Genomic DNA, 12,373 nt, shown 5'->3' with positions numbered 1-12,373 from the left:
CTCTCTCTCAGCCAAATTCTTCCTAGTGACTCTTAAAAATGTTTTTATTTTTAAAATACATGTGCATAGTTTAAAGGAATCAAGCACTATAAAAATATTGTGAATAAAGATTCATTCCTGCTTTTGTTCCCCAGCCCCTCATCTGGAGGCGATTTCTTGTTACATGACCAATTTCGTGATCATTCCTTCAGAAGTTTTGTTTCGTTGACCCTGCCCACCCCCCCCATTATCAACATAGGGTATCTCTAGATATCTTTCTTGTTTTTCATATAAGGGTAGCATAATATACTCTATTCTGCATCTTGCAAGATAAATCTTGGAGAGAGTTTGTATCAGGAATTGCAGGAAGTCCTTTTTCTTTTGGGTGCCTGCAGGATTTGTATGGATGGGACAATTCATTGAACTAGTCCCCTAAACCAGGGTGTCCCTATGACCTTTGAGTGTATCTGGGGGATAAATTCTGGGGATTTTCTTTAGGCCATGAAACATCCGATTCTCTCTCATTAAACAAACAAACAGAACCCTCCCTTCCGCTGCCTACCCCACTCTCCCTTCTGTGGACATCCAGTTTCCTTCTCGCTCTCCCAGCCGAACCTGCTCATAGAATGGTCCCTCTCAGCTGTTTTCTCATTCCGGCTCCCCAGCCACCTCTCCAGGGCTCCCGGCCCGTGAACCCACTGAAGAAGATCCCTCTGCGGTCACCCGGCTGCCATGTTGCCGAACCCAAGGGCGTTCTCTGGGCTTCGTCTGGCGCGTTCACAGCTGCCCCGGATACCCTGCCGCTACCTCCCTTCCGCACCGCTGCCCGGGACCGTGACGTGGCACCTCACCTGGCCCTCCAGCCCTCCCACCTCCCCCTGCCCCATACCCAGCCTCTTCTGGAAGCAATCCCCAAGGGTCAACTGCAGGCCCTCTGCTCACTTTGCATCAGCACCCCCGCGAGAACATTCTGTGATGCCAGGAATGTTTTCCTAGCACTTAAAATGTGGTCAGTGCAACTGAGGAGCTGAATTTTTGGTCTCATTTGGTTTGACCAACTTAAACGTAAACGGCCACAGGCTACCGTGGGCGGTGCTCTCCCTGGGAGGGACCGCGCACACCCGGCCGTGGTCACCGCCTGCACGCAGGGCACACACACATCCCTGCGCCCAGCTCAGATTTCCTTCCCAACTCACACAAGGCTCACAACACCAACGCCCGGTTGACCTCTCCCCTTGGATGCCGCCAAACTGACGAAACTCAATCTGAGATCCTCTCCCGAAGCCCGGCGGTCTGCCCGCTTAGCGTGAGGTGCGAAGCTCGCAGCTCAGGAGCCTCAGGAGGCCAGGCGTGGTTGGCTTTGTCTCCTGAACATTCCTGCTGTGCCTGCCCTCTACATCTTGGTCACGGTCACAGGACCCCTCGTGGAGCAGTGCAACGGCCTCACCACGGGCCCGCCTGCCTTCCCTCCCCCTCCCCCCCAGCCTGTCCTCACAGGCGCCCTCGCGCCTCAGACACCACTCCCAGCATGCCACGATGCGGCTGCAGCTCTCACTTATTCACGACTAGCCCGGCGAAGAGTCCCAGGTGCCCACCAGCCGTGCCGGGCGCCGCGCGGACGCCGGGGATCCCCCGAGCCCCCCGAGTCGAGTCTGGGTCCGGCAGCGAGCCGAGCAGGGCTGAGGCCTGGTGAGTGCTAGGAGTCCGTGGGGGGAAACGGGGCCGTAGTGCTCTGCCCGGACTTGGGGCCAGGGCAGGCTGGAGAAGCACGCGCTTGGCCAAGGGTCATCGGGGAGGGTGTCTGCTGAGCAGTCGCCGAGAGGGGGCTCTGAGCAGCGAGGAGGTGACACCGCGGGATTAAGGTGGCAGAAAAGTCCAGAGAAGGAGACTGGGCCGGGGAGGGGGCCTCAGGGTCACGCCCCTTTGTCCCAGACACCATGCCTGCAGCCTCTGGTTACATCGGCTTCTCCGGCAGCTGAGCCTCTAGCTCACTGGAACTTGCAGCCCAGGAGGCAGCCCTGCTTTTTCACGTGTTGTTTGGTCACTTTTTTTTTTTTTTTTTTTTTTAAATAAAACACAAGCCTTTCAGTTTGTCCTGATGCCGTTTTCACCTCTCCTTTCTGGCCTTCATCACCGAAGCCTGTCATGACCCTTTTGAATGCCTTCCTCTAGCACCTTCCATGGCCTTTCCGCGGCCTCCACTGCTGGTTTCATTTCACGCATCCTCCGTCTCACAGCTGATCGCCAACGTGAACCTGTCATAACACGGTACGCTCCCTCCGACTGCTACCTGGCGCCTTCCTTCCCTGTGCCAGGAGCCCATCTTTCCCTCCGGATGTCGGCAACGCCAGGTGCTTTCTCGGTTTCCCCGACAGTTAGGGCATGGACGGGTAACTAAATTCTGCCCAGTGGGGCTGGAGGGTAAGTCTCCTGAGGGACTTCTGGGCGAGATTTTCCTTCTGAATAGAAAGAGACTCTGAGGAGAAGCCACCTTTCCCCACCCCTGCCTCTGAACAGGAGTGTGTGACGACAGCATGCCTGGAGCCGCGGCATCCACTTGGCGACCGCGACGAAAGCCAAGATCCTGACCGCGCTGCGTGGAAAGAGAGCCAAAACCTACCTCGCTCCTCAGTGCCATCGCCGGGCTGTTCCTTCAACCCTGGGACTGGCCCACACAACGGCTTTTGTTACATTACACCTCACGTTCATTTAATAACTTTGAGTCTTTACATGGAAACAACTCCGAAAGATCCCAGGTTACGAAAGTCCCCACGTCTCATCATTACTTACGTTCTCCCGTAAGTTACTAAGCGTCTTCTCAACTAAACATGTCATATCTGCGGTTTGGGAGTCTACGTAGACTGAAGGCCCTGTCTGGGCATGTTTTTCTCCCCTAAATTACCAAGTTCTCTTGGTCACACGGGCCCATTTTCCAACGAGTCCATTCTTCTCATGAATTCTGAGGTGCTGCTTGTTCTACTCTGACGTTTTAGGCCTCGTCTAGAAACCCCAATGAGGCGGCCATTCCATTCCATGCAGCCATCTGTCTGCCTTTCCTTTCAGTCACAAGTCTTGACCTCCAGCGTGAACCAACACCTCGTCTCCCTCTCCTCAGACTCTCCGGCATCGGGGGGAGGAAGCGGCCCGGGAGCCGAGCTCCCGGGGGCCCTCAGGCGTGGCTCCTTCCTCGGCATCTCCTCGGAGAAGCCCTCCCAGGTGCTGCCCCCTGCCCCCTCCTCCAGTCCCAGAGCTCTTGCCCCCTCGTCTGCCCTTTCCTCGGAAGGCAGTCGGCCCTGCTGTCTGCCTCCGGTCCCCACAACACTATGCCACACACAAGCCTAGGGACAGAGCCGGCAGAGGAGGGACACTCCCGGGGATGGAAAAGGTGTGCACACTCACACTTCATTCTCAGGAGAGGTGGGGGAGGTTGAGGGGCACGGGCAGCGCAGACACGTGGGCAGATCAGCTTCCACATACGTGCCAAAGTGCCAGCATCCTTGCCCGGCAGCGCAGGCCTCACGTTTGCGTCCTCCGGGCCCACCTGCGGGCCCCGTGGCCGCGTGTGGCCCGCAGCAGGCTTCCTCCGAGCTGCCACTCTGTCCTCTTGTCCTGAGGCCCGGCATGCAGCTCCTCCTTGAAAAGTCCGGACTTCCCCTCCGCAGGAAAACCTCCCGGCGTAAACTCCTCACCTGTTCTTTTTCCCGTGTGTCAAATCCTTCCACCCTCCCCTCTTGACTTGTTCGCCTGGCCCCCCTCCTGGACTTTTTCCGTCCCGCACAGGACTGTTTAGTCCCCTCTAAAATGTTAGAGCCTAGACTTCTTCTAGCAGAAACATCAGCTAGCTTTTATAGGAAACAATTAAAAAACAATAACCCTTACACTTGCATGCAGTTTTTACACCTGGAAGAACCGTGCTCGTGCGGGCGAAGCCGGCAGGAGGCCCGACCATCACGCCGCACCCCTGGGAGAGGGGCGACGCCTGCCTGCGGGGCACCTGGCCGCCCTGTCCCTGGTCCTCACGTAAACTTCCCACGTCGCACTCGCGGTAACCGATCTGCGCAAAGTGAGGCCCCACGCCCACAGCCAACGAGCCCAGGTCTCAGCACAGAAACACAGGCTGCGTGGCTCCAAGCCACCGTTCTCCCCGATTCCCTCAAATTCCGTATTTTCCAGAGGAAAATGCCGAGGAAGGTGCCGTTGACCCTTGAACAACGCAGGTTTGAAGCACGCTGGCCCACTTACCCACGGATTTTTTTTCCCAACAGATACAGTACAGCAGATGTCTTTTCCTTACGGTTTTCTTAATAACGCTTTCTTTTCTCTAGCCGCCTTCATGATAAGAATACAGTATATAATACCTATTGATATACAAAATATGTATTAATCGACTACGTATGTTATTGGTAAGGCTTCCAGTCAAACAGCAGGCTATTAGTAGTTAAGTGTCGTGGGGGTCAAAAGTTACATGCAAATTTCAACTGCGTGGGGGGGGGGGGGAAGGTCAGTGCCTCCAACCCCCATGTCGTTCATGGGTCAACGGGGAGCTCCTCTGTGGCTTTTCTTGAGAACGGTTTTCATTATTTATTTATTTTCAATAATTTATGGTCACGTTAGCTAACGTATAGTGTAACCAGCGTAACTATTTAACTAGTTAACTATCTTAGAGTGTAAACAGGCTTCAGGAGTAGATTCCGTGATTTGAAAACAGGGTTTGGATTTCAGCACACTACGGTTTTGCTGGACTCGCTCGCCGCCCCGCCTCTGCTCCCGTCCGGTAGGGAAAGGGGCAGCAGCTGTGGGGAGGACGCTGGAAGGCCGACCTGTCTGATGAAGCACGTTTCCACCCCACGGAGAGCAAAAGACTCTGTCTGAGAGGCCCCCCCCCCCCGACAGTGTTCTGGCAGATTCTCCTGCTTCTCTCTTAGCTTTCTCCTTATAGAAATGGCAGATTCCGAAAAGCAGGCTTTCAATTTTGATGACGTGCCACTTATCGATTTATTCTTTTATGGATTGTGCTTAAGGGGCTGTATCTAAGAAATCTTTGCCTAATGCAAGGCACAAAGATTTTATCCCATCCTTTCTTCTAGAAGATTTATACTTTTAGGTTTTCTGTTTAGGTCTATGAGCCATTTGGGTACGAAGCACGGGTCCAAGTTCACTTCTGTCTTTCTGGCATCTGGATATCCAACTGTTTCCACACCATTTGTTGAAAAGACTATCCTTTCTCTACTGCACCACATCTGTGTCTTTGTCAAAAATCAGCACCTCATACTATTGGTTTTCTTCAAATATCTGATGCTCTGAGGTAGGATCTTCACAGAAAGAAGGACTAGGTCATCTTTGGTGATCCACTCCACCTAAGACTGGGTGACGAGAAGGGGCACTTTCCTCTCCCCGTGTCTCATCCGCCTTCACACCGTCCTCCCTCTGGATGGCCAGTGGAGGCTCTGTGTGTGCATACACCAACCTTTTGGATTTAGGATTTTCTTGTGTTTTTCCTTTTGTGTAAATATGGTTTCCGGAGGAGGCAGAAGTAAATGGGAAGTCTGATTAGACCGTAATAAACCTCAGGGGTGTGTGGACTCACTTCCCCATCGAACGTTCACCGGTCCTCCCCAGATACAGAAAGCGGAGGTGGAGAGATCGCCAGGGATACCACATACAGAGAGTTGGCTGGCTGGCTGTGGTCTCATTCCTCACGTCTTCAAAAAGCTCTCCTGGCCACAGAAGACCGTGGCTCTGTGTAGGGGGTGGCAGCGGTGCCCGGCACGGCCAGGCAAAGCGCAGGGATGCTAGAAACCACAGGGTCAGCGGCACGTACTTGGCCAAGAATCAGGCCACAGTCCGTCACGACAAGACCTTTTTCTGTTTTCCTTAATCATCTTTCACCAGGGACTGGAGTCTGCCTCTGGTTTGGTTTTTTTTTTTTTTTTTTTTTTGAAGAAAAGTACGTATGTATGTATTTCTACTATCTAGTTAGTAATTAGGAGCGCTAGGTTTTAAAAACTATGTTGGGAGGTTTTTTCGTTTTTTGGTCCTAAAAGTATCAACAACCTTGGCCCCACAGACCACTCGTTTCAGCTTCCAGAGTAATTAGCCTAAGATAGGCTCCAAAGCATTTACAAAGGAGCCAGCACTCTCCATCACGCAATCTATTCCTGACCTAAAGGAGAACATAGTTTCAGCCTAAAGAACAAAATAAAAAAACGTCAAAATTTCACATCTTGTTACGAAATCACTCTGGGTGATGACATTCCATCTTAAAAAGGGGGGAAAGGAGGAAAAAAGCAAACACAAAGTGTGGCACAAACAGACTTAAAGACTTGTTCCTTTTGTTACGGGGCCTCTGCTTACGCTGTTAGACTCTCTCGTTAATTTTGATCTGGCTGTTTACACACATTTTTAATTTGTTCAATCATTTCACAGACCAGTAGTTTCACGGTTCAGTTTGTTTCAGGCAAAGTGGAGTGTTACAAAAAAATCCCAGACTATCTTCAGGTTGGAAAAATCAACGGATGGAAATCGGAACAACTGTCCATGACCGGTGGCTTCTTTTTGCTCTAATTACAGGATGGAGTTCCTTCTGTAAATGTAAAAACTGTTCAGTACTAGCATAAAAGATACCGACACAAACACAGCCCTGGATTTCCCCACCTTCCCCTGTCGTTCTCTGAAGGACCGGAAGCCGCCACATTTTCAGCTGCAGGACTGGCTGGTGCTGACTCCGGAGTAAGAGCCAGGCTGGGGCACGGACTCTGAGACGGGGTCCCCGCGCCCCAGGGGACAGCAGAGGCTGTGCGCACAGCTGGTTTGGGCACACGGAGCCTGGGATATCCCCCAGTAGGCTTTTCCCTCCGCTCAGTCAGTGGCTGCAAAACTTGGGAAACAACAGGCGCCCCCCCCACCCCCGCCCTCCCCGGCACATCTGCTTATTTACTGGTTTTCCTTAAAGCAGATGGACACAAACCAAAAATTTAATTCTCATCAATCTAGGAAGTATTCCTATTTCCTATTCCTCATAGGAAGTACTCCTATTCCTAGGAAGATTTCCTATTCAAAATCATAAAATATTTCACAAACACATGGAGTTGGGAAAAATGACAGAACCGCCCCCCCCTCCCCACCCCCCCAAGCTTCTGGAAGACAGGGACACGGCCAACACAACGGATTCCGCCTTGCAAGCCCTTCATCTTCTACCCTCCCCCCCACGCAGAGGACTACTCCCCTGGGGTTGGTACTCCCCACTCCCACGTGGCTCTCCTCCCCCAATGTGTTACACCTACATGATGCATAGGACTGCTTTCCGTGTGTTAAAACTTCACGCGAGGGGCGCCTGGGTGGCTCAGTCGGTTGGGCATCTGACTTCGGCTCAGGTCACGATCTCGCGGTTCATGAGTTCGAGCCCCGCGTCGGGCTCTGTGCTGACAGCTCGGAGCCTGGAGCCTGCTTCCCATTCTGTGTCTCCCTCTCTCTCTGCCCCTCCCCCACTGGCACTCTGTCTCCCTGTCTCTCAAAAATAAATTAACATTAAAAATTTTTTAAAAAAACACAAAAAACTTCATGCCAGTGACAGCCGGCCGCACGGGCTCCTGGCGTGCTGGGGTTCTGACTCCCGTGTGCTCCCGTAGCCAGGACTCCCCCTCCACCTGTGCCCTCGATCCCACAGCTGCCCGGTGCCCCACCAGCTCCACGGGGGACTGTCGGCCAGCCCAAGGAGGGGTGCTGAGGACGGACACACAGTCACGTATCTTCTCTTCGAGCTCGTCTAAAAACACGCCCGGGGGTCCTCGCTGAGGATAACTGGACAACTGATGACCTCGAACGGGAAGCAAATCAGCCAGTGACACAAGACCCCAGTACCCCATCCGCAGTCTAGTGAGGACGTGAGCTCCGCTCCAGACAAATCAGAAGGGAGTTTTATCAGGAAACATCACAGCACTGCTGACACACGTTTTGTCTGGGGGCAAACTGCCACGTTGGGCACAAAGCCAGGGTTAGAAGTGCCTCCCCTGTCCCCCCCCACCCCCCGACCCCGGGCAGGCCTGCAAAGCTCTCCATCTTGCTCAGGCTTCCAGCCCGCCGTCGGCATGTTTCCTCCTCCCCTTGTTGCCCCTGCCCTGGACACGGGACCTCGCAAACAGCGAGTACTCGGCGCGGGTGGGATCCTGCACAGGGGAGAGCCACGGTTCTCAAACTGTGCCCGGAGGCACCCCCGAGCACTGCTGGGAACTCTTAGGGGTGCCACACAATATTCTGAACTTTGGAGAAAACCACAAAGACGCTCAGCTTCCGGCCGATGTCAGTTAAAAGCCCACGAAGGTTGGTCTTCCTCCTCACCTGGTGCTCAGTCTAATACCCAGTGAGAGGAGCCTTACTAAGGGGGGTGGTTCTGCCCGGGGGAGCAGAGAAAGGTTGTCTGGGCACTTGGGGAGCTTGGGGCCAGGCCGGCCTGTGTGGGTGCAGCAGCCAGGTGCCGAGGGCAGCTGGAGAGGAGCGGGCTGCTCGAGGTATGTGGGAGAGGGAGAGCAGAGGTGGCCTCTCACCGAACGGGGCTGGAGTGGGGTGCTGATGGGTGGGAGGGCCCTGCTCCCCAGAAGATGTGAAGAAGTATTTTCCCAGTACTGCACACACCCTGATCTCGTTCCAAGCAAAGGGAAGTCGCATGGTGACATTTTAGCTTAGCCACGCTTTGTGACATAGGCTTACTCAGCTCACCTATAAACTTGACTGCTAACCACCGCCCTCTCCCTCTTCGAACACGTGTTCTGCCTCCCAAACCACTGGCTTATAACCTGCTCCGGGGGACTGATTTCTTCTCTTTCGTCCTTTCGGTGCCTGTGGTGGGCGCCCTCAGTTTCACCCCCTGCGATTCCCATCTCCTGGTATCCATGCTTTGGACGTGGATGCCTTCCCTGGGGTATGAGTGGGAGCTGGAACCTGCCTCTAATCAACAGAATGTGACAAAGGTGATGGGGTGTCACTCCTGTGATGGGCTGCATTATGTGACGAAGGCGAAGAGATTTTGCGGATGTAATGAGTAAGCTGACTTCAAGTTAACCAGAAGAGAGATTCTCCTGAGTACGCTGGCCGTAATAAACCGAGAGCCCTTTCAAAAGGGGCGCGGGCTGTCCCTGAAGTCAGAGACTGGAGAAGGAGGCTGCCGTACCGCGGAGGTCTACAGAGAGGAACACGAGAAGGAAATGTGGGTGGCCTCCAGGACTGAAGAGTGGCCCCAGCACACAGCCGGCAAGAAGATGGGGACCTGACACTCACTATCACAGGAGACGCATCTGGCTCACGACTGCAGAGCCTAAAGATCCTTCTCCAGTTGAACTCTGATGACACCACCAGTTAAGCTGTGCTCACAGAAACCGTGAGTTACTAAATGTGTCGTTCTGGGCCACTAAGTGTGCGGTTGTTTGCTGCGAAGCCACAGAAAACCGACACGGTGCCCAAGGCAGAAATCACTTATGCTACATTCTCAGTGCACTGAGCACATGAAGCAGTTAAGCAGAGATGATCTCCAAAATTTTACGGTTTTAAATAAGTGAAGATTTGGGGCGCCTGGGTGGCGCAGTCGGTTAAGCGTCCGACTTCAGCCAGGTCACGATCTCGCGGTCCGTGAGTTCGAGCCCCGCGTCGGGCTCTGGGCTGATGGCTCAGAGACTGGAGCCTGTTTCCGATTCTGTGTCTCCCTCTCTCTCTGCCCCTCCCCCGTTCATGCTCTGTCTCTCTCTGTCCCAAAAATAAATAAACGTTGAAAAAAAAAATTAAATAAGTGAAGATTTAAAACACGCTTTAAGTCTGTGCTACAATTTTCATCTGCCCACTGATCGAGCCTATCCTTTCAATCTTGAGCAGATCCAAATTCCTGCGGGTTGCTTGGCTTTTCTGACATCCCGATCCTGGTTTTTCAGGATTTTGATGGCTCTATCCTTCGGTGAATTCTAGACTTTAATTCCAAGCAATCCTACCTGAAAAGAACCCCAGGGTCAACAGGGTGTTGTACTTGTGGACCCCTAGAACCGTTCACAGGGAGGAGGCCAAGCGGGGTGGTGTAAGAATGGCCACTTCCACCCAGGGTGTGGCCCAGGAACAGTTGGTCACTCCGGCCCAGTGACTTCTATGAGCCCTCTGTGTTGTAACTTTATGAAGATTCAAAGCTTTCCGTTTATTTATGAGAAACTGACAAATTTCTCCTTAACGCTTTTTGATCTGTAGGTTTTTTTCCAAAGACCTAGAATTTCAACCTAGAATGTATACTTATCATTAGCTAATTACGGACAAATTCATCTGATAGTGTTCGATTATCATCAGCTGCTTTGTCAAAGGTAATTACCTACTTCTTTGGGCCTGAAGAGAAAAACACTTTTGCTCTAATTTCCTCTAGGCGTCACAATAGTGAAGGCGGAATAGTTATTTTAGCCTCTCTTGAAAGCGTGCTGTGCAAAAGGACAAAGTCAAAGAATCACCCCTCCGCCCCAGAGCAGGGTCAGAGCATAAGGACAGGCTAACTCCAGATCCTTACTGTGACAATATGGTAAACAGCAACACATTCACCCTTACAGAAACGCGGCTCTCAGGGGAGCAGAGAGGATCCCATCTGCCATGGCAACCACTCAGTGCCATCTTCTGGAACCTCCTGGAAGGGCCTCCAGAGAGCACCTGTGCCTGGCTGAGGGGGGCCTAGGGTTCTTGCTCCCCTGGGGCCGGCCCGGCCTCCTCCGCCATGTCTGAGCCCTCGCTGCTCAGAAACACGATGGAAACATCCAAAGAGGTATTTGCAAATGCTTTCACTCACCATATTCAACTCATTTTCAAAACTTTGCGGGGGGTGGGGGGGGACATATTTAGTTAAAACTGACTGTGACCACATTTTCACAGGCAGAGCTTTGAACACTGTGAGCTATTGCTGAAATCTCAGAGGCAAGAAAGGACCCACCATCCCCTGTTCGTTGCGAAGTTGAAACAAGAGTCACATCGTAATGCTGGTATGTTATTGGCACATGGGCAGCTGTCTCTGGCACGGGCATCGTGGCCGAGGGAGCACTGGTTATTTATGACACCGAGGCTCTCACAGGATGAATCACGTGGCTCCCAGTTTACGACAGTCAAAATAGGCAGAATGCACTCTAAAGCCGGGTGTGCTGAAGTCTCTCCCCCAAGCAAACGCCTTCTTCGTCTCCCTCGTGGCTCTCAGAGCTGTGCTGTATCCTCTGAGAAGGTTAAAGCTCGTTAGCTCTACAGCACAAAGCACACGAAGTGAACACCACATGCCACTTACCACATTCCAAATTCTCTCCCCATCTTTGGGGATGCAGGCATTTTAAAGGACGGTGCCACTGATCACAGGACTGTCGCCTGAACGCTACGGGAGCCGCCCGGGGGATGCCCCCCCCACAGCGTGCACCCCGAGTCTCCGCAGGGAGAGCTGCCCTGCAGCAATCCCAGAGGCCATCGCCTGCTCCGACGCCTCAAGCTTAGCAATGACGACACCGAGGCAGAGGTTACGAGACTTGCCCAAGCTTGCCTGGCTTCTCCGCGCTGCAGCACAGACTGGATGGAATCCAGGCCTCGGACTCGTAAATTCTAGAGCACCGGGTAAGGTCCCTTGACCCGAAGGAGAGGGCCCAAATGACCGCAGGTGTTCTAAGCCCAGACCTCATGTTTTCCTCCCGGCACTTCTCGGACTCCCAGGGGCAGGGCCTGTCTCGAAGGGTCCTCCAGAAGGTTAATGCTGCTGCCTCGCACCATGGCGCAGCCACGACCCTCTTTGGGAACACGCGTGCAAGTATGGGGTCACCAGTCAAGGGGCGCGAGCTCGCTGTTTCATGTACACCACCAGCAGCTAGGTACTAAGAAGACAGGCAGGCTCCCTCCTGGCCATTCCAGGACGCAGGTAGGTAAACCACGATCACGCGTAGCACAAAGGATGACCGTGCTGCGGCGGAGACCCAGAAGTCTGAAAAGAGGAGGAGAATGTTTCCAGGGGAGACAAGTGGGCAGAGGGAAGGAGCCAGGAGAGGAGAGAGACGAGGAAGCGCAGAGGCAAAAGCACGAGCGGTGCCCTGGGAACCTGGTGCGCTTCTGTGTGGCTGCAGAGGAGGGCTGGCCGGGAGACGAGGCTGCAGAGGCAGCCACGGCGGGGGGGAGGGGAGGGGTGGGCAGAGAGAGGGAGACACAGAATCCGAAGGGGGCTCCAGGCTCCAAGCGGTCAGCACAGCGTCGGGCTCGAACTCAGGGACCTGAGCTGAAGTCGGACGCCCCACCGACTGAACCACCCAGGCGCCCCGAATGTTTTTTTTTTGAGAGACAGCCACAGAGCGTGAGCGGGGGGGAGAGACTGGGGGGGAGGGAGACGCAGAATCTGAAGCAGGCTCCAGGCTCCGAGCTG

At 53.6% G+C, this 12,373-nt stretch overlaps 1 protein-coding gene across 3 annotated transcripts in view; it reads right to left on the bottom strand.

Annotated features, from left to right (window-relative positions):
* Positions 1-12,373, bottom strand: part of ANO10 (anoctamin 10) — a 224,833-nt gene that overhangs the window by 14,074 nt on the left and 198,386 nt on the right. Inside the window, exon 13 of one of the 3 annotated variants that reach the window (XM_030329340.1) lies at positions 5,897-6,562. The exons of the other annotated variants lie outside the window; for them this stretch is intronic. Within the exon in view, the coding sequence (XP_030185200.1) occupies positions 6,488-6,562 (75 nt within the window). The 3' untranslated portion in view covers positions 5,897-6,487. Of the gene's footprint in view, positions 1-5,896; positions 6,563-12,373 lie in introns of those variants that run through there. 3 annotated transcript variants of the gene reach the window in all.

The sequence above is a fragment of the Lynx canadensis genome, chromosome C2 (genome assembly GCF_007474595.2).
Source record: "Lynx canadensis isolate LIC74 chromosome C2, mLynCan4.pri.v2, whole genome shotgun sequence".
Lineage (NCBI taxonomy): Eukaryota > Metazoa > Chordata > Mammalia > Carnivora > Felidae > Lynx > Lynx canadensis.
Note: the sequence above shows the minus strand (reverse complement) of the source record. Positions and strands in the feature narration are given on the sequence as shown.